At 38.7% G+C, this 23,070-nt stretch overlaps 1 protein-coding gene across 6 annotated transcripts in view; it reads right to left on the reverse strand.

The window, feature by feature from the left end:
• HECW2 (HECT, C2 and WW domain containing E3 ubiquitin protein ligase 2) overlaps positions 1-23,070 on the reverse strand; it is a 363,403-nt gene that overhangs the window by 93,793 nt on the left and 246,540 nt on the right. For 5 of the 6 annotated variants that reach the window (XM_059928399.1, XM_059928397.1, XM_059928395.1 and 2 more), the window contains 4 exons: positions 22,780-22,965; positions 5,525-5,659; positions 2,077-2,179; positions 42-138 (listed from right to left, as the gene is read on the reverse strand). In XM_059928399.1, coding sequence (XP_059784382.1) covers positions 42-138; positions 2,077-2,179; positions 5,525-5,659; positions 22,780-22,965 — 521 coding nt within the window. The remainder of the gene's footprint in view (positions 1-41; positions 139-2,076; positions 2,180-5,524; positions 5,660-22,779; positions 22,966-23,070) is intronic. The other variant, XM_059928396.1, reaches the window with a different exon arrangement.

A 23,070-nucleotide genomic window follows, 5' to 3' on the forward strand; every position in this document is an offset into this window, starting at 1 on the left:
GGGCTTATGCAACCTGAATTAAATACCAATATTATGGTTACCTGAGTGAGTGATTCCTGGTAAGATCAGGTTGACGTTCCTGTAGAATTTCAAAGATGTTGGGCTGGCGCAGAAATGCAACAATCTTGTCATTGTAAGCTGAAAAAACATACATATGTAACAATATTTTAAAATCTGTTATTTTATGCACATAAATCCAGACTTTTTAAGTTTTGTTTTTCTGGTTAATATTCCTTGTATTCAAAGTGATAGTTTAGAGCCACTAGAGATGCTTAAATTCCAATTTGTGTCTATCCTGTTATATGAGTATTAGACTTAGATCTGTTAGGTATGACTGACTTAAGCACTCATTAAACTCATCTGATGAGCCATATTTATTATCAAATTGCAAGATGAGATCACCAACAAGATTCTAGATACTGATTGTTTTATGCTACTGCTTACCAAAATCAACTTTATAAGCAATTGTTAAAAATGGAAAACCATCTTCTGATTAAATGTCAGCCACCTACAGAGGTAGAGAGGTAGAGCAAGAGTTGCTAAAATACCGTAGATGCCAGCAGCAACTACCAATATGCAGAGGCAAACCATTCCCAAATTCTATGTGGAAATAAATGCCATTAAGCCACAGGGTAGCTCTTTACCAAACCAACTACACCAACAGCTACAATACAACCAGCATCATCAATTATGTACATAATATTTTAAAAGGAAAATCTATATCTTAGTCAAGGCTGGCTAATGTTTACAGAAATTTTAAATTTAATTAACATTTACTAAAGGCTCTGTTAATACTCTTTTGTCAAGAAACTAATTTGCTTACTTAAGATAATTCATCTTGATTACATTTATTAATAATTAGAAATACAGATATATTTAAATTACAGAACTGAGTGTCTGAATTCTCAAACATCAGAGATCCTAGTTCAGTCAATACTCTTGTGCTCATAAATATGATCAAGAAACATGCCTTACTTTAACAAAATATCACTCAAAAGAAATATAATTCTCTAGACATTTGCCACTTCAAATTTTAGCTGCATCATGCTAATTTTAGTTAAATGTGAATAAAATAATAAAAAAAATACTCTCTGCTAACATGGAATCCCATTGTCAAACTCAAAGTGTCCCTAACTGCACATTTCACCACATATAAATAATAAAAACATTTTTATAATTGAGGTTTTGTCAGCAGTTTTTACATTCTATCTAAGATCAGAGACTAGATAACTTTTTAAACCACAATTTTATAGTACTTTAAAATTCTACGTGCAGCATTTAGTATCATATGAGTAATGGCATAATAAAACATAGACTGTTCAATTTCTACCCAAGGTTTCTTCTTACTCAGTGATTGTCGAACTTTTTAGGACATGGGCACTGCATTATATTTCATGGTAAAGTCTTTCTTAAAAAAGGAAAAATTTTAAAGCAAAACCAGACAAATGGGGAGCTGCTCAAATTTAAGTTGGAACAGGGAGCCCATCTGGCCTCCTGTCAGTCTGTCCACTCCACCTGCCTTAGGGGCTCCAGGTTTGAAAACTGATCTACTTCAACCTCATCATTTTACTAACAACTCAAGTTGTTCTTCAGGCCAATTTGCCTACATTCATTCATTTTTATTTTACAATTTTGGAGACTTTTGCTGTCTTGCATTTGCTACAAAACCCCTTCAGAATGTGCCATCATTGCTTTCTTATTTTGTGAGGCTCACACACCTTTTAAACTCTGTCTCAAGCAGTAGATATATACTAAATAAATGCTTGTCCAAATGCCTAATTTAAAATGACCACACAATACAGCTGCCTTAAGAACTTATTTTTCCTTAACTTCAACAATCTAATATAATAGTTCTACTCGGGTAAGGTAGAGTAGTAGAAAAAATTCTCATCCTATAGGATTTTACAAGACATAAGTGTTTTGAGACTCAAATCGATTTCTCAGGGATAATGCAGCAGATTTTCAGTACAGGGCAAATGCAGCAGGCTGACAATAGGGAAGTATATCAGCAGAGAACGCATGGTACACACTGACATGAAAAGCAAAGATAAAGATTTCGGGAAAGGGGTGACATACCCACTGGAACCATGTCCTGGTACTGTGGCCTACTGACTGTATTGAACGTACTCGATGGCCTGGGAAGAACTGGTGGTCCTGCATGTCGAGAATCTTCTCCTACCTGCAAATACAAGCAGTGTTTTTGTTCTGCACCAAATCCTAGAATACTTTACATCAGTACCTCAAGCCAAGTTGTTCAGAACACTTGACAATGAGCATTGTTAAGTACCAACTGATCAGAACAGAGGCTAGCTGAAGAGCTGACACAGGACTCTCAAAAGCTCTGCTTCAGTTGCTGAATTGGGGGGATGGGTTGGGGTGTAATGTCCCTGAGAGGGGCCAGGGCAGTAACTGTGGACCAAGCGGTACAGGAGTAGCTCAAAATGCCTACACCTCTTGGGGATGTAGATGCTGAATTCCTGTTCCTCAGGAATAACTTCTACCTGACAGAATACAAACCTGCAAAAATACAATCAGAGAGAACACTTGGGTGGTACAAAATTCATCGGGCAGTGCCAGGATATACCTTCTTTTGGCCAAGGCAGGTCAGGGAATTCCCTGCCTCAGCAGAGGAGGGGTTGGAGAGCAGCAGTCTTCACGTGGGTTTCCGAGTTGGGTATTATCTTCTCAGAAGCAATTTTACATGCCTATTAGAGCACCCAGTACAACAGCTCTTTCTGGTTTGAACCTCCCACACCAGCAAGCTAATCACAGCAGGTGTGGAGGAGCAAAATAGGGTTGCCCCAACCTGAATTAGTTACCATACCGATTATAGACTTAGAAACTCATACGTACAAGGAGATAAACAAAAACGCCCATTAATAGTCTTACCAGAAAACTCTAACACTGCTCTAGCTTCTGTTTTAGCATTTTTCCCCCATACTACAGAAGTCTTTTAAGACAACAGTAGAACAGTCGAATAAGAGAGTAAGAGAACAAAAGGCAAAACAACCTCCTGGATTTATAAATTGGTACTTTTAAAATACAGTTTCTACTCCCACCCATTCAAACCCTCACAACCATTTTATCATACTGCATCCATTACGTGTTCAGTGAGGGTTTTTCTAAAGGCCCTAAAGCTGGAAATATCGTCCCCACCCTCGACTGCTTGTTTACCCTTCAAGAATGTTCTCACTCATTCTTCAACGTGTAGTTCAAACAGCCCCTCCTCGATGAAGCCTACCCTTCCCTTCAAGCCGACGTTAAATGTCACGTTCTCTGAGCACCCACAGCACTTGGGGTACATTTCTAAAGCAGCTGCCATTATTAACAGTCTATAAACCATTTTTTGCTTGTATTGTTATTCATCTGGATTACGGTTAGTTTTATATATTCTCTCCTTAACAAGAACACAGGAACATACATTATTTACTTGTATCCCTCACACCAACCACGTTTCTACACTACAGGTGTTTAGTAAGTATTCATTTGTTGGATGGAAGAGATAGCAAAATTTCTACTACCTGGAATATTTGCTAAATGAGTCTAAGAGAATAGCTGGGAAGACTTGTGCACGTAACTAGAAATTTCCCACTCTGCTTCTCTTGAGTTATTGGCTCTGAGAAATGAAGTCAGCCCCTCTTGCGGGAGATTCAATCATTAACTACACCTTGTCAGTCACCAAACTTATCATTTCAATCTGCCAACATATACTTTCCCTCCTGTCAGTAAGTTGCCTTGTGTCATCATTTCCCAGAACAGCCAAAGGTCTTCTCTTTGACACCCTGCTTCTTCAGACCAGACCATCAGACAGTGGGCAAGCCGTGATAAACATGTGTATTACTGCAGGATGTGCGTGCTTCCAACAGCTGGGCCAGAAAGCACATTCCCCTCAAGGGTTTAACAACGCTGAGACTGAATGCTGAGTCTTTATGGGGTCGTCTCTGTTCCACTGCTCATTTTCCGTCAATAAGAAGAGAAGTCCTCATTCAAATTTTAATGTGTACCTTAGTATCCCTACTGCTAGACCATGAAAATAATTCAAGTTCTGAGGCAGAGGAGTTGAAAGAAAATGTAAGTATAGCTACTAATCTCATGCACGAAAATGTATGTATAGCTACTAATCTCATGCATGTAGCCCTGATCAGACTGAACAGCCAGCGTCATATTGTGAAGTCAAGATAAGGCAAGCATCTAAAGTGCACTGGTTGCGTGATAAAACCAGGCAGGGCCCTAATACGCTACATATCACGCACAAGGTCCAAAGGTGAGAGAGGTCTGTTCTGCTTTTTAGATGCATGCTATTAGCATCATCCAGTTCACCACTAATGTTTTATATGACAGCCAGGTAGAGATTTATTAGCTACTCATAAAACATGCATATTTTTGTGCATACCTCATCTTGCAATAGATTTATATATCATTTTTATGTGAGCTTCTCGTGTGTACTCTTCTATGTCTGCACTTACAACCAGCAAACACACATAATCATTAGAGCCAGTATGTAAATCATGAGGGGAAATTCCAAGAGTGGAATTCTGATGAATCAAATCCAGTTATTTATTACATTCATAATCTTTTCTTATAATAGAAGCTACAAAAATATTTGACATACAATATAATACTGAAAATATGACATGCACATAGATGGAACGTGGAAAAGGCATGCAGGAAAAGAATCTTAATTCTTCTTGTCTAAGGGAATTTTTAGAAACAATGTATATCAAGTGATAATATATGACATTCAAAGCATAAGTCTGTACTAAGGAGAAAATATGTGACCTAAAACATTCCTCTTTTATTTATTTAACCTGCTACAGAAAAAGGGAAACAGGAAGAGATAATTTCTTTTCTCTTTTCTTTTCTTTTTCTTTCTTTTTTTTTTTTTCTGGTTAGATTATTAGAGAGCCCTCATGTGGTTACCATGGGACACTGCAAACTAGCAAAGTACAATAGAGTACGGTAGAGCTTTTAGTAATTCTTAATGTCACCCATTTTCTCTGAGCACTTAGAGTGCATAAATCAACCCTCATATATATCCTAACTTTAAAGAATATTAATGAGGATACCACAACCCCATAGCATTGGCCGAAGATTTTAATCTAATCCAGCAATCCTCACTTAAGAAACTTCCCTATCTTTAACCTAATTTTAATCCCCTAAAAAAGTTACATTCATTGCTTCCTACGAAGCTGCTCTTAGGTATGCAAAAGGGCTCATCATCATCCTCTCTTGAACACTGTATTGCATTATGAATTCCCTCTCACCATCCACTGAATTTTTTTTTCTCTAAATCTCTAATTTCTTCAACCTTTCCTCACATGTCCTACTTTTTAAACCTGTAATTTAGGCTCTATGAGTTTCCAGAGAAGCCCCGTTAACATTCCAACACTTTCAGCCTCCAAATGATAGTCTCTAAATCAAACTAGAAAAACCAAACAATAAGAAAGAGCCAGCACGATTCCATAAACCCCACATCCCGTGCTTCTATCAGCCGAAAGGTCGGTCGCTAAGGCTCGGGACTCACCTCGCCCGCGCTGTGGCTGCGCTGCCTGGTCAGGTGCTGTCGATGCACCAGCGCGCTCGTGGGTCTGCTGCTCTGAAGCGGGAGCCGGGGATCGATGAAAGTGGTGGTACGGGAGTTGTGGTCGACAAAAAATGCCTAGGAAGCAACCCACTCAGTCAACACTCCATGCATGGCACACACACTTGTCTTAGCGGTCCTATCATTTCCCACATGCAGGGAAAGACCCACTTTGGAGTAATAACCTTCGCTCCGTTTTCTCGTAATTTCAAATCTTCGGGAGAATTTCTCCTTCTTCCCTCAGGATAGACCAGAAGAGAGGAAGCAACGCTTAGATTGGATGCAGAATGAAGACAGCAGGAAGGAACATTGTTCCTGGCTTTAGGAAATACAGTCATCAAAGATAGGATCTTAGAAAGAAGCCCCCTGAATGGACATTTGGGCTTCTCTTAACTGACGCTCTTTGCTCTAACTGCTATCGGTTATTACCAAGTTTTTCTTTCAAATATCATTGACTTCTCTTTTCCTTCTATGTAATCAGCTACCAAGTCCTCCCTCATTTTCTCATTATAGTGTCTCCTCTATTTGTCCCATCCCAGCCTGACTATCATTCATTCCATTATTTCAGGGCTTTCTCTTAAACATACAATTATTAGTAGTTTCTCAGTTGTTCCACATCTCTATAACCTTATTCCCTGAATGGCACCTCACTATCAGAATTTTTTTTCCTGAAAGCTTTGACTGCATTTCCACTCCAATCCAAAGCCTCTAATGGCTACCTGTTATCTATAGAAAAAATATTCCAACCCTTTGGTCAGTTTTCCAAGACTCTTTACAATCTCCTTCTTACTTCCTTTCCAGTTTGGTCATTGATCATACACCCAGACAAATTCTATCACATACAATGACTCAGGGCAAGACACTTAAGTTCTCTGGGCTATAGATTTCTTATAAAAACATGCCTCCTTCATTCATAATAAACATTTCTCCTCCATAAAGTGATAGGAAGGAAGAAACTATGTCTGTCATGTTTACCGCAGAATCCCTTGTGACATGAAACCACGAATGAGCATAAACCATTTCCCTAAGTTTTGCAGTAAGGATTGCATGTAATGTAGAAAGGCCTTTAAAAATTCTGTTTGTTTGTTTAATTCTAAAACTCGATGCAAGTGTTATTTTTCATTATCATTAGGAACAAAATGGTGTTAAGTTTGCAATGTAAAATTCATTCAAGGCAATAATGAAGCCCATTATCTCAAGGATAATTAGAAAATGTAAGTTTTCCATGATCAGATAAAGTTAATTAGGTCAAGATAAAAAGGACTCTTAGGAGAGCCTGGAGACTCATTACTGATAAATGTCAGGACACATGATATATGCCAAATAACCTAAGCAAAAAAGAACTGATGGAGCTCTGTTATCTGTTAACAAAGTACCTTAAAGACTAGGAATGAATGCATCTAGGCAAATCCCAGGGACAGATGGTATATTTATGCTGATTAAAAATTCACCTTTCCATTATGAAACAAAATGTTTCTGTAGATAATCAGGAAATAGGGCAAAATAATTTGTAAGTAGCTCCCAAATAGGGGGAAAATGACTTCTTTAAAACAAAATAACTTTAAGCAGAAAGTGCACTAGAAACAAAACAGGGAAATGGCCAGAACAAGAATCCTTGTCTGTCCCTTCTCTCAATATCCGATTTCCAGGTACAAAGACTGGATTAAATGGAAGTCTTGTAGGACGGAGTCATCAACCTCACATCCCTGGGTAATGCTCCCTTTTCCATAACCTATCAGGTGGAATATCTTTCTTCTCTGATCTTGTAAAAACGTACACCAACAATAAACCCTACACAGGCTTGTATTGGCAGGCTCTGGTCTCAAATGTGACACTAGTCCCCGTTTGATTTGAGCTTCTAATACACTTGTTCGTATATTATTTCTGCCACTATTTAAAATGTCATAAAATAGAAATTCATTTTTTAAAATACACATTTCAACATAATAGGTATTACAGTCAATTTAATATTCTCTTTATGTATATTAAGATTAAGCTCTTATTACTACAACAATAATATGAGCCATGTTGTTTAAGGGGAAAATACAGAGAGTATGAAAATAGAATTGCCTATTTACTCTACCTAATTTCTTAGGAATGTTTTGAAGGAACAGGTGGTCATTTAGAGGTAATGATGAATCACTTGTAATTATAAGGACTAATGGGTGTGCACATCTAGGTCAGTTGTGATTTACATGGAGTGTCATAGTATAATCTGACTTAAGAGGTTTCTCTAAAATCCATTCTATAAAAAATTATACTGTAAATGCCTTCAGGGTAGGGACTCTTTCTTACTCACCCTGCTCTCCCCAATAGCTTTTAGGGCTGCATCTGGGAGAAAGACAGTGCTCAGTAAATAAACTGCCCAAAACTCGAATAGCAGACTCCTGACCAAAATACAGGGAGACAACTGACAATGAACTAACCAAGTATTAAAAGTCACATTCTTTTATGTAAGCATAGAAATACTGAAAGATTTGAGCAAAATACATGAGAGAAGTGTGTGTGTGTGTGTTGGGTGAAAAGTGTGGAGAGCCGAAGACTATAATACCACAAATAGGATAAAAGGTTTTAAAACACCTCATGTGGACATGGATAATCTATCAAGTTAAAACTTGAGAAGTCCGAGACAAAGTAGTGATTAAATGCTTGGGATCTAGAAAAAGACAAGCCTGGGTCTGAGCTCTAGCTCTACCACTTACTAGTGACATAACATTGGGCAAACTACTTAACTTTTTCAAACTACAATTTCCTTTCTGTTAAATAGGTATAATAACGCCTACATCAAAGGAAGATAAAATGAGATGGTTCATATAAATTTTTGAACATAGTATCTGAGACCACTTAAATGTGAGTTAATATTATTATTACTAATAATAACAGTATTAACTTCCGAGACATTTTTCTAAGGATTACAGTGTTTCTCCCTGCAGCCCATAAACAAAGCTCAAAAAAAAAAAAAACAGAGGGGAACCAGTGAACCCACATTTCCCAGGCTCCCTGTAGGTACGTATGGCCTAGATTAAGTTCTGGTCAATGAGATGTAAACAGAGGGTCACATGATGCTTCTGGAAAACTCCTTTCCAAGGAGATTTTTACAAGGTAAAGCCCTCCTTCTGTACTTCATCCATTCTGCTCCCTGAAACAAAGATGTAATTGCCGAACCCCAGCAGCCGTAACGAACCCTGAAGATGAGGGATGGCTGAGTAAAAAGCCGTAAGGAGCCAAGGCTCTTACAACTTAAGAAACCACCTCAAGAGCCCTAGACTGCCTATCTCTGAACTTCTTTATGTGACAGAATAAAATCTTGTATAGTAAACTTTGTATAGGTCTCTGTCACAATGCAGCCAAACCAAATCCTAACTGATGCACTGAAGTCAGCAAAGAAGAACGCATAAGCTGGCCACCACCATTATAAATAAGGATTTTCATTATTTCATAAATAATGATTTCTCATTATTGTTCACCTTTAATACAGTTGGGTAACAGTCCGAGATTTAAGTGAAATGTGGAGTTGGGAAAGTAGAAAGCTGAGATTTGAATCCATCTTTCTGACTTCAAAGCCCAGTGAGCAGTGCCTCTTTCCCCTCCCTCTCCTTTTCATAGTTCTCTTCTTTTTCTTCCATTCTTTCTGCCTCCTATTTTTCCTTTTGATGTTCTTCCCACTCCCCTCACATAGTACTTGATTTTAGAAAAGTATTGAAGTATTTATTGAATTAGGCCGACAATAACTGTCACTCAGAGCGCTGGGCCTCACCACTGCTTCAGTGCTGAAAAGGTTGCTACTGACGCTGGACAGCCAACTGTACGTCCTCTGCACAATCTGCGCGGCTCCCCCTGCTGGAGGCGGGGCTGTGGGTGGAGCATAGGTGCTCATTTGTATTCCACAAGGAGCTCAGTTTCAGAGTAAATGGAATGCGTATACTGTTTACATGTGCTTTTTAAGTCTGCCAAGCACTTGGGGGAAAAGTCTCAATTAAGACCACTATCGAAACCACGCAGCTAGCACACTTAGCGCTGGCCAAGGGCAGCACGAAGAGGCAATTCCTTGGCATGTGCTTTGGCTCTGCTCCGCTCCCTGTGTGACCCTGGGCAGGCTTCCTTGGTGCTTTGCTACATCCACGTAAAGGAGATGACTGAGGTCACAACTGAGCTGTGGAAGATGTATTCTACTTTAAAACAAGGATCGAAGCATAGAAAAAATACAGTGCAAATTTTAGGCTTGCCATTTCTATTTGTGATGCACAAATCGATTATGTCACAAAAGTGGATCACTTTCCCATAGGATGTCCTAACTAGTTCAAGCCAGTAATGAAGCTGACCTATTCCTTTTAAAAAAAAATTTAATTTGGGTCACTTTTTATGTCACCATTCTTGAATAGCCTGCCTTTATTTCTGAAATTGTCTACCATGTATCAATAAATACTGTCTGAATAAACAGTATGTTGAGAAGGCAGACCACATTACAAAAAGCAATTGTATCAGAAAAGGAGTCTTTTTCAGATTAGCCACTAGCAAAGCAAATTTTGAACAACACAGATTCCCTACTGTTAAGTTTCATTAAGGAAATTCACTCAAGCTTCCCAGTGCTGGACCAACTAGGCCTAACAATATAATCAAAAACTGAAAGGAATGCAAATACCCAAATTCAAATCTCGTTTTAAAAACTTCTACCCTCTCGCTGCTTCAGGGCATGATCAGAGTCAGAAAATATGGGCTGGATGGAGCCAAGTGGTATTTTAGTGAGGCCAAACAAAATACACTTCTCTCTTTACACAATTCTTTTTTTTAAGCTTCTATTATTTTAAGAAAAGAAAAAGCCATCAGTATTTGTGAAGAAATACCAACCTCAGGCTCAACAAATCTAAGTTACAGAAGTTTGAAATTGTTTCCACTTAACATTTTGCCAAACCAGGAATCCGTATTAAAAGACCGTGTAAACAAAATAAAACAAAAAGCACTTGTAACTATGCTACAGAAAGACATCATCAGATCTTCTTTCTTTCTCTAAAGAGCTATGGAAACAATGAAAGAACAATAATTTAAAAGATAGCAGCACTGCATATTGAATCTGTTCTAACTTCTAGTTTCTCAACTCTATAAAGTCTTAAAATGCTCAAAAAGTTCACTGTAATCTACTTTAATTTTTATTAAGATTGTAATTTACTCACGCATTCTCTCCCTTCCGAAATATAAATCTCAGCTCCTGGTCCCCTCTTAGTATTTCCCCAATTATAAGGAATGAACATGCTATTATTTTCTCTACATTATATCCCAGACAGAACTCCGTTACCAATACTGGAGATGAAAAGCACTGAATAGTAGAGTTTATTATAACTAAAAAAATAGTCATGCTAACATTTTCTAACATTTGGTTCATCTGAAGGAGTGAGTGGTCCCAAATATCTCATGACATCTATCAATAACAAAAAAGTTAAAGAAGGTTATTTTGTTAAACTGCTGTGATCAGAGATCTACAGTTGCTAGGAGAGAAAACAGGGACACGTGGCACCGTGTAAGTAAAACATCCCCAAAACTTCAGATGTAAAATGTTAGCTAAGGGGGGGGGGTGTATTTTATGTATTGGGAGTAGTGGTATTTAGGTGTTAGAAGTATAATATAGGAGAGCCAGTGACATGATGGGGATGGCTTGGACCAGCTTACAGGAGCTGATGGTGGAATCTCAAGGAATTCTCAAGCTGGTTGACGATGATGCTGGCAGCCAGAAATTGGCTATGGTGGGAAAATTTACACCATGGAAAGTGGCAAATGTTACAGATCAGCCCTCCTCCCCACCGCCCCTGGGGATCTGGTTGCTAAGCATTTATCAGCACGTCACTGCAGAAGACCAAGGATGGAGTTATCCAAATCAGCACATTTTAGGTAGAACAGAAGGGCATTGCCATGAAATTTTAAAATAGTACTCTACATTTTTTTAAAAGATTCAGTGCTGGTCAGAGGACAACTGTTTAAAGATAAAAGGCAAAGGCCATCTTCATAACTTGGGCAATTCCTTCAATATTCCATGAGTTTAGCATTTTACTCAAAAATACATTCACAAAACCAACCTCTGCTTTAGTCTCTCATTCTGAAAGGTATACTGACCTAGAAGGATTCTTCACCTCTGCCTCTATGTGTGGGTTACTTTTTGGTCTAACAAGACTGTACCCCCTGAAAAATAAGCAAGAGATACTCTAAAAAATATGTGTTATTTATAAATTTAGAGTTTAATTTCATCTCTACCTGGATTGCTGTGTAACTGGAGGTGATTAAACCAGACAACCACCACAAAGAGGTACTAGTTGTTTCAAAGCAATTAAAGAGACGTGCCACAAAAATAACAAATATAGTGCTCTAATGAATGAAAAATATATCTTTCAAAGTGTAGAACTTATTCTGCTAAGAGACTTTTGGGATTCACTTGAAACCTCCAAATATTAAGTTGCATTTTACTCATTAAGATGAACCTGACCCAATAAACTGTGGCCATCAGCTTCATGTGGGATTGAAACCAAAGTCTGTGTCATCACTGGGGCAACTTCTACAGCCACATAAGCTATTAGCATCTGGTAAAATGAGAATCCTCAAGTAGGCTCTGACTGTGGTAACTTTCACTGTACAAATATTTGTTCTCTTCTAAAAAATATCTATCCTCATAACCATAACTCCTACTTGCCATGGTCATCGAAGTTGAATATTTGGACCATACTGATACTCAAATCCCCAGTCTGACATCCAAAGTCACAAACCCCTAGAGTTACAAGCTTGGCTTTAGGGATGGATGTCAATTTAGCTGGGTGATATTATAGCTAGTGTTTTTTGTAGGGAAAAACACAAGAAACTATGGGAAAAGACATTTCACTTTAAATAAGGAGATGGTTACCATTTTACATTTTCATTTAAAGAGCCCATGACGTTTATATCACTTTTAAAGTTCAAAGTTTCAGTTTAGGCTCAAGTAGAATGATCTGGGGAAAGCACCCAGTGTTAATACTGTTTGAGAGTATGAAACAAAGAGGCAGGAAAAAAGTTATTCCATATTTAACATCTGAAAGGGGAGTCAAAAATAAACACTTTTCTTAAAAATTAAACCAAATGGTAAGTCCATTATATAAACTTATTAATAAGAAATATCAAGCTTTGCAATATTTTTCTAATTGTCCATGTCATTTTGTATCATTCTCTCTGTTATCCTTAACCCTCTGTAGTGGTGCTTCCACTGATTTTAATCCATTGATATCGGTCACTGATTGTTAATTTTATGTGTCAACTTAACTGGGCCACTGGGTGCCCAGACATTTGGCCAAACATTATTCCGATGTGTCTGTGAGTGTGTTTCTGGATGAGATTCACCTTTCAATCAGTAGACTTGAGTTAAGCAGATCACCCTCCCTAATGTGGGTGGGCTGCATCCAATCAATTGAAGGTCAAAAGGCCGAGTAAGAGGGAATTGCCTTGGCCTGACTGAGTTGGGACATTGGCGTTTACTTGGGTCTCAAGCCTGCTGGGTTTTGGATCGGCTCTTATACCATCAGCTCTCGTGTGTGTGTGTGTGTGTGTGTGTGTGTGTGTGTGTGTGTGTGTGTGTGTGTGTGTGTGTGTGTGTATATCTAATGCAGGGTCTCTCAAAATGTTCCCATTACTTCCTTTTTTTTTTTTCTTAATTTTATTTCTTTCTTTCTTTTTTGGCTGCATTCGGTCTTCATTGTGCGCGGGCTTTCTCTAGTTGTGGCGAGCGGGTGCTACTCTTAGTTGCGGTGTGCAGGCTTCTCATTGCGGTGGCTTCCCTTGTTGTGGAGCACAGACTCTAGGCATGCGGGCTTCAGTAGTTGTGGCACGCGGGCTCAGTAGTTGTGACTCGTGGGCTCTAGAGTGCAGGCTCAGTATTGTGGCACACAGGCTTAGTTGCTCCACGGCATGTGGGATCTTCCCGGACCAGGGCTTGAACCCATGTCCCCTGCATTGGCAGGCAGATTCTTAACCACTGCACCACCAGGGAAGTCCTTTTTTGTTTTGTTTTGTTTTTTTATACATCTTTATTGGAGTATAATTGCTTTACAATGGTGTGTTAGTTTCTTCTGTATAACAAAGTGAATCAGCTATACATATACATATATCCCCATATCTCCTCCCTCTTGCGTCTCCCTCCCACCCTCCCTATCCCACCCCTCTAGGTGGTCACAAAGCACTGAGCTGATCTCCCTGTGCTATGCGGCTTCTTCCCACCAGCTATCTATTTTACATTTGGTAGTGTATATATCTCCATGCCACTCTCTCACTTCGTCCCAGCTTACCCTTCCCCCTTCCCCCTCCCCGTATCCTCAAGTCCATTCTCTACGTCTGCATCTTTATACCTGTCCTGCCCCTAGGTTCTTCAGAACCTTTTTTTTTTTTTTTTTAGATTCCATATATATGTGTCAGCATACGGTATTTGTTTTTCTCTTTCGGACTTACTTCACTCTGTATGACAGACTCTAGGTCCATCCACCTCACTACAAATAACTCAATTTCGTTACTTTATATGGCTGAGTAATATTCAATAGTATATATGTGCCACATCTTCTTTATCCATTCATCTGTCGATGGACACTTAGGTTGCTTCCATGTCCTGGCTATTGTAAACAGAGCTGCAATGAATACTGTGGTACATGACGCTTTTTGAATTATGGTTTTCTCAGGGTATATGCCCAGCAGTGGGATTGCTGGGTCATATGGTAGTTCTATTTTTAGTTTTATAAGGAACCTCCATACCATTCTCCATAGTGGCTGTATCAATTTACATTCCCACCAACAGTGCAAGAGGGTTCCCTTTTCTCCACACCCTCTCCAACATTTATTATTTGTAGATTTTTTGATGATGGCCATTCTGACTGCTGTGAGGTGATACCTCATTATAGTTTTGATTTGCATTTCTCTAATGATTAGTAATGTTGAGCATCCTTTCATATGTTTGTTGGCAATCTGTATATATTCTTTGGAGAAATGTCTATTTAGGTTTTCTGTCCATTTTTGGATTGGGTTGTTTGTTTTTTTGATATTGAGCTGCATGAGCTGCTTGTAAATTTTGGAGATTAATCCTTTGTCAGTTGCTTCGTTTGCAAATATTTTCTCCCATTCTGAGGGTTGTCTTTTTGTCTTGTTTATGGTTTCCTTTGTTGTGCAAAAGCTTTTAAGTTTCACCATACACAAAAATAAACTCAAAATGGATTAAAGACCTAAATGTAAGGCCAGACATTATAAAACTCTTAGAGGAAAACACAGGCAGAACACTCTGACAAAAATCACAGCAAGATCCTTTTTGACCCACCTCCTAGAGAAATGGAAATAAAAACAAAAATAAACAAATGGGACCTAATGAAACTTAAAAGCTTTTGCACAGCAAAGGAGACCCATTACTTCTTCAAAGGAACCAAACATACTCACCCAGTGTGTTCCTTTTTCCACGTCTTTACTTTGGGTGTTTTCCTTCCTTTCCCATTCCAAATTTTCTCTTCTCCACAATCTAATTTTATCAAAATCCTACTCGTCATTCAGGGTTCAGTTCAAATACAAACTTTACTATGAAAACTCTCCAGGTATCCCATGCCAGAAATAAGTCTTTCTGTACCTATACTAATGCATGATGCACGTTCTGTTCTTTTATAATCCAAATAAGAGGCATTAGGGGTAAAGTGGTCTGGGCAAGGGGTGCTTAGTGGCTTTACACAGGAAGTGCATGATTCTGTGCAGATGTGTGGATCTGATTTCAGTTCCAGTTCTAAAAAGAAAGTTACTTATTTGGCTAAGGATGTTTTTAAAACACTATGTTCATGACCATAGCTTATGGAGATTGTAACCACCAGAGTAGAAGACCACTAATCTAGAAAGAGAACAAATCTACCAGAGAGACCACAATAAACAGAGCACTCATAGCAGAGACACAGAAAATGCTCTGGGTTGTTATACAGGTTTCAGGCAGAAGGAAACACTCGAGGGCAGACTACCGTGCAGTGGTCAAGAACAACATGGACAAAAAGAACAAGAACAACAAAAGGAACCCTGTTGTGACAAAACTATTCTGTTGGACCACCTCAGTTAAGGGAGATCAGCTGTTTGTTGAGAGGAGGAATGGGACACTGACACTAATTCTTCAGTGTATCTTTTATATGTCATTGTGTATTTCCCATTAGAGTAAGGATTTAACCATCAATAACAAATCTTTATCATTTTTATAAAAGTCTAAACTGATGAAGCTCTTTAGTTATTGTTCTACTTACTGTAGATTCTTGCTTCTACCTAACCATTCACATCAAGATTTTGGAGAGCTGGGTAGGAATAACCAAGTGAGTAGCATTCCTGGCTTAGTGTGCTGTATGGTCCATTTTATTTTGTAGGTGTTTGAATAATCCATATTTTGCTTTCCCCAAACTAAGTCATAAACCTCTAGAGGCTTGTAATTGTACTGCTTTTATCTTCTACACTATAGGTAATAATAAGTCAATTACTGAATAAAGTGTTTAATTATAATTCTAATTGTTTTTCTTCCATTTGTAATCCCATGACTATCTAAGTGGTTGCCAACCACAGCCCCAGGAGCTGGACAGGACAGGTTACTAGCCCTCATTTTAGAGAAAACTGGGGTTTGTAGAAGTTAGATCAGAAAGACAGCGATGGATCCAGGAATCCTCATCCACAGCAGCATAATTTCCTCAAATCCTCCAAATTAAAAATGAGAAGGAAGGAAGGGAGGGAGGGAGGGAGGAAAGAAAGAAGAAAGAAAGGAGCAAAGGAGGAAAGAATTTTTAAAAATGAAGAAAGAAAAAACACTCCTAGGTTAAGTAACATTTGGTTTTCCTTATTAAAACTCATATTTGTCTACCAGATATATTATCCCCATGAGCACACACTAATGATGAAACCTAGCCAAGAACCAGAAGCATTTTAACTAAGTCACATTTTAATACTACTGATACATATTTCTTGCATAAATATAAAAAGTTTATATCAACAATGTAACTCAGATCTCAAATTACCCTTGATTTTCACAGTCCTGAGAGTGTACAAAGGTTTAAGAATTACTGCAGTAAGAAGTAAGATGAGATTTTCTTTCTCTACTGGCCTACTGTCTTTGCTTATATGTTTTGTTTCAAATAAGGCAAGTCAAAATGTGTCCTGTATGTTAGTTGAAAATCCTAGACCTTAGGTACAACAAATATGTACACGTAGATGTTGATCACAGTCTCATGAGGACTATCCTGCATAAAATAAAATGTGGGTTAATTCCCAGAATCAAAATGATTAAGGAAATCAAGTAATGGAACAAAATACTGATTAAAACGTAGTGTGGAATTCTGAACAAGATACCTTTCCAAATGTAATTAAAAGTAGAAAGAAAAGCATTACATATTTGATGTCAAACCCAGTTTGGAACTGTATCATCTAATCTTCAAGACTGAAGAATCAAAGATCTATAAAATCTAGGACGTAAAAAGGGAAACTTAGTCTTCCTCTAATTCAACCTATTAATTTTTTAAACAGCTTTACTGAGATATAACTCAGATACTGTACAATTCACCCATTTAAAGTATATAATCCACTGTTTTTAGTATATATACAGGATTGTGCAACTATCACCATAATATAATTTTAGAACATTCTCTCCTCCAAAAGAAACCACATACCTATTAGCATTCACTCCCCATTCCATCTCCAACCCAAGGAAACCACCAATCTACTTTCTATCTCTATAGATTTGCATATTCTGGACATTTCATATAAATGGAATAGTATAATATGTGATATTTTGTGACCAATTTCTTTTACTTAGCAAATATTTTCAAGGTTTACCATACTGTATCAGTATTTCATTCCTTTGTATTGTTAAACAGTATTCCACTGTACGGATCTACCACATTCATTTATTCATTTATCAGTTGACGGACATTTGGGTTGTTTCTACCCTCTGGCTATTTTGAACAATGCTAATGTGAACATTCGTGTACAAGTTTTTGTTTGGAAGCACATTTTCATTTCTCTTGGGTATATACCTAACTGTGGAATTGTTGGATCATGTGGCAACTCTTTGTATAAACATTTTTCCGAAGAAGATATACAAATGACCAATAAACACATCAAATGACGATCAACCTAGTCATTTGTAGAGATAAAGAAAGTCAGACCTAGGAAATTTAAATGATGTATCCCAAGCCAGTTAGATGGCTAGTGGCCAGTGAGGTCTAGACTAACCTTACACAGGAAAATTATTACAGGATTTGGATACAGAAAGACATGGATCTGTATATAAGAGTTTACTTGCACACTTAACCTCTTTGAGCATTGGTTTCTTCATCTATAGCAAAACCTATTCCATAGGATTATTGTGAAAGTTAAATGAGCTAATATAATATCCTATCATAGAACCTGGCATCTAATAAGTCATCAATATATGTGAATTTCATTCCTTTCCATTATTCTATGCGTCCCTAGCATAAGGACTCTATGGTATTTAAGCGTGAAGTCATGTATGTGTTTCTGGTGAGGTGTCCTCTAGTAAACTACCTATGATCTAATCAAAACCTATATGTATGACTCAGCCTTGAAGGATACCAGTAATCCCAGTACCTGGATTGGAACTCTTCTTCCTTGGAATGATAAAATATCTCTCATTTCCAAAGACAATCTCTCCCAATAGAGTGTAGCAGTTAAGAGTCATACTCCTAAAGTTAGAATCCTGAATTCCTCACTTGCTTCCTAATACACACATTATTTAACATCTCTAAATTTCAATAAAATGTAGATAATAATAATAACACCCACCTCATAAACTTCCATGAGGTCTAAATAAGATAATTCATGAAAAAGTACCTAGTACAGTGCCTGGCACATGGTATAAGCTTCATAAATGCAGGTATCATCATTATCACCCTTGTCACTGTCATTTTCATCATTATCCTCATCTTACCTAGTAAGGCCTGATATTCTGTTCTTACTCTTTAACTAACAGTCAATTAAAAATATATATTTTACTTCTTTTATGTAAGTCAAGGACATTTTTCACTCTAGAACTCTCAAAAAAAAAAAAAAAGCAATTCAAATCTAGACTCCTGTGAAATCTCACCCAATTTAAACCTTTGGCCTTAAGTAATTAGAAAAAAAAAGTCTCTTCCAAAACTGAAGACAGCTAAAGTGTGGTACAAGCATAATCACTACCTTGTTCAAACATGTAATACGAAAAATCCAAGACAACATATGCATTAAGAGAGGTCAAATCAGGCGAATCTTAGGAGCTACTTCTGGTGAGAGCACAGGAGGAGGAGGGAGTGGCAATGAGGAGAGAGCCTGGAAGCTTCCTCATTTGTCCAAAGCAGACATCACTGAATAACCAGGAATCTACAGGTGACAAGTTTCATTCATTCATCAAACTTGTTTTGAGAATCTTCTATATGAATGGCACTGGGGTTGAAGAGGGGGTAATTAAACAATAAACAGGAGAACTCTCAAGAAGGGGATCATCTGCTTGGGAAGATAAAATAAGTTAATAACTATACCATGAGACAGATGGGGATAGCTGTCATGAAACACTGCAAGGGAGACTCTATGGGGAGTCGCTTATGCCTGGAGAGCCAAGAGCAATCCACCCAATATGCTGCCCTTCGATGGTGTGTCTAAAAGCCCCCACCCCCTCAACTATGGTAGGAGACCCTACCACAGGCTCCCAGAGCACCTTTTACTACCTTCACTGTAATTGCTAGAAGATATGCATTCACCCTCCTCACTGGTGAGAGGCAGGGTAAAAGCACAGACTTTGGAGCTGGACGTCTTGAGTCAAATCCAATTCTATCACATACTAATTATAGGACCTTGGTCAATTTGCCATGCTATGCTTCAGTTTCCTCTTCTAGAAAATATGGATAAAAATAGCAGTTATGTACAAGGCTGCTGTGAGTATGGAAGGAATTAATCTAAGTGCTTATAACATGTGTAGCACACAGCCAATGCTACATACTACATAATGCTACACTGTTAGCTTGTATCATTGTTATCACAGTGGCATGTACATAGTAGGCATTCAGAAGTGTGCTGAATGGCAAAACAAATGAAAACACAAAAGGAAGATGTTGCACTTGAGAAGACAACATGGAGCCAAATTTCATAAACCTGAGCAGCTAAGTTTGACAACGTTCCTCTTAAGAACCATTTCTTTTCATGCAGGTGAGGATTTGGCCATCCTATTCCATGTCAATTCTAGAAATCAGTCATCACTGTGGGGAAAAAAAAACTCATAGTATTTAATAGCTTTCGATGTTATATTAAATGGGGCAAAAAGTTTACTCCCTTTAAATGTTCTACAGGTAAAGCTATTCATTAAAAAGGGGAGCTAAAATTTCAGGCTGGAAGAAAACCTATGAACTGCCTAGAGGATGGGAGCCATGACTTTTAAAGTACAGTCAAAAGCAGCACAGCCAAATACAGACATGGCAAGAGCCTTTCCCAAATGTTCTTTTAAGCTATTTTAGTTCATTGGAAGCCAATCATTTGTACAGGAAGGATAGGGGAGAAGCACAGGGAGATATACCTGCTTTCACTAAGGTACCCAGCTTAGCTAAAAACCTTATTAAAGTCCAAATGCACAAAGTAGAGGAATCAGGCTAAAGTGATAATCTTTCAGGCCTGTCTGATAATCCATTTTGTCCACAAGGCCAGGGGTCCTTCCACATCTTTCATGCCACACAGCATTCAAATGCAAAGCCACCAACAGACTGTGAGGTCAGCTATCTACCAGCCCACATCCAGGGCTCTTTACAATGCCTACAACTTCAGGCTGAAACCCCAAATGAATCCAAACCCTCAGGAAAAGATGGATGGTTATGTTACCCACACAGCCGAGATAATGTTTACCTCTGTTTAACTATCAAAACTTTATAAAAGCTATGAGACAGAATTTGTTCTTAAGAATACATCGTAACTCATCTTAAATCGTATCCTAAGTTTAACTTTTCTCAAGGTTCAGGTGTTATTAATAAGAAGCTCTCTCCTGAAGCGTGTCTGGCAAGTTGTGACTGGCAAGAAAGGAACCTCCTCTTCCGTGTCTGCATGATAAGTTCCCGATTCCCTTTAGCTAAGGATACAAAATGACTTAGCAAGTTAAGTCTCTATATAGAGCAGAAATACATGCAGTGTTATCTCAACTTGGGTTTCCCTGGACCTATGGTTCTCTAATGAGTATAGCTCCTCATGACACCAGGTAAAATATTGTCAGAGTTGAGAACAGAGCTGAATTCTTCGTCTGCAAATGCTCTTTTATATGTAGGTATAATACCATCAATATTTTCCAAAGTCCTTTCTTGGACCACCTGTGCCCTTCCATTTAGTAGAATGTTTACAAACACTGGGCTCTCAGGCTGTTGACCCATACTCAGCACCAGCAAAGCGACATCCTCCTCTGGAAGGAGAGAGCACAGGAAGTGCCGTGTCCCTGCCTGCAGTTCCTAGTGTCCTGGAAAGGCTTCCCTGCCATGCCCACCTGACTCTGATACAACGCCATTCTATCTGTAGTCCAGGGACCTAATCACAAATCCATTCTCTTTCATCTATTCTACTTCATGCTTGCCACTTCTAATCTTCTCTAGGCTGGGAATTAGAGGTTTACTAAAAAAAAGTTTACAGAAATCAAGTCAATAGTTTCAATGAAAGTCTGAGGGGTTCCTCCCATGCATTAAAATACATACATGTACTTTGTAGTATCTAATTTGACTGCTTATAAGTTCTTAAATACGATTGTTGGAAGCTGAGGTCAGGATGAGTAAGATGCTACTGTGGTATTATTGCCAGAGGGTACTTTGGGGGAGAACGGCATTTATTGAGTACTTTCCACATTCCATTCGCCTTGAATGCTCTTCCCTGATATGGTTTACTTCTCACCTCGTTCAAGTCTGTGTGCATGTAGAGCCTTATCTGTGAGGCCTTTCGCAGCCACCCTGTATAAAATAACCCTCCACTCCTGCCTTTCTCTAGACCCTGTCTCCTGCTTTCTTTTAAATCATAGCTTTAATCAGCTCTTGGCATGCTACGTATTTACTTATCTGCCCATTGCCCATCTCTTTCCATCAGAATGGCAGTTCCATGGAGTCGTTGGCTTATCTGTTTTGCACAGGTGCTCAATAAATATTTGTTGAATGAAAAAGTCAAGCACAGTTATTGTAAATATCTTGTCAATTTAATCCTCCCCACCCTATAAGTCACATATTTCAAGCCTTTTTATAGATAGGGAAACTGAGGTTGGTTACTCAATACTTGGAGAGCATAATGTGGTGGTTAAGAGCATGGACCCTTGAACCAGACTGCCTGGGTTACAGCCCAGCTCAGACACTGCTCACCTCTGTGACACTGGGCAAGTCACTGAACCATTCTGGACCTGGGACCCTTTATATGTAAGTAGCAATAATAATAACAGTATTGCCTTACGGAGTTGTTGAGAAGAGCTTAAACATATAAAGGGCTTAAACAGTTCATGGCTCATAGTAGGTGCTGAACGAGAGTTAATAAATAAAATCGTAGCTGAGAAACACCTTATAAGAATTACTAACTTTCTCATTCTGATTTCTTACTTATACAACAACCTCCTGATTACAAGCCAGCTTTCTGGTTCATCCGTCGAAGAAGGAAGTACAGATGTGGTTACCCGGCCTGTGTGAGAGTTACGTATTTCTCATCATAAATTCATCAATCTGTGAATCTTGTTTAATGTGCTAACAAAACCAGGGTTCTGAATAAACAAGACTGAGGCCCAAACCCTGACGGTGTCACAGACACACCTTGCGCTGTCGCTTAGCAACCTCCTAGCCACCTTCTCCAAACACTGCCGCAACTTGTATTCAACTACCCACAACACAAGCTGTATAGCTAGGAGAAGGAAGTGTTGTTGCCCAAGAAACCTTTTCTCTAATCAGTAGAAAATGGTGAGAGATTACAATTCAAAGAAAATCCAGGGGAAGTGAGTGTTTTGCCCAACAAGTGCCCTCACAGCCATCCACTGCATACACTACTTCAGAAGAGTGTAGCAATGGTTCATGGTATCAAACAACTTGCTTGTCCAGGTTTCCCTTGAACCAGGTCACACAGGGCTTTCAGCCCTCACTTGAAGGGTAGGGCCCAGTGCCAAAGCCACAAGCAGCCCACAGTCACACGGAGGCTTCCCCATGGCAACTCCCGCAAGTTACCTTGCCCTGATGATCGTGTTTCATTTCCCAGCCCCTCGGAAGCTCCAGTTGTTTGTTTGCAAACATGTTGAGGAATCCCACAAGGTCCCGGTTATGCTGGTAGCGTTCAAAGTGGTGGGTGTCCCGCCGGACTTTGGTGATCATGTGCTTCAAACACGTGTTGTTTGTAAACATGCGGTAGGCACTCTGGAGAGGATGGAAAAACAATGTTAATCTGCTTTGGGACATGCAAAAGCAACATATATACTCCCATGGGCATATTTAATCTTTGGATGGTATACAGGCTTCAAT

Source organism: Balaenoptera ricei, chromosome 7 (genome assembly GCF_028023285.1).
Source record: "Balaenoptera ricei isolate mBalRic1 chromosome 7, mBalRic1.hap2, whole genome shotgun sequence".
NCBI lineage: Eukaryota > Metazoa > Chordata > Mammalia > Artiodactyla > Balaenopteridae > Balaenoptera > Balaenoptera ricei.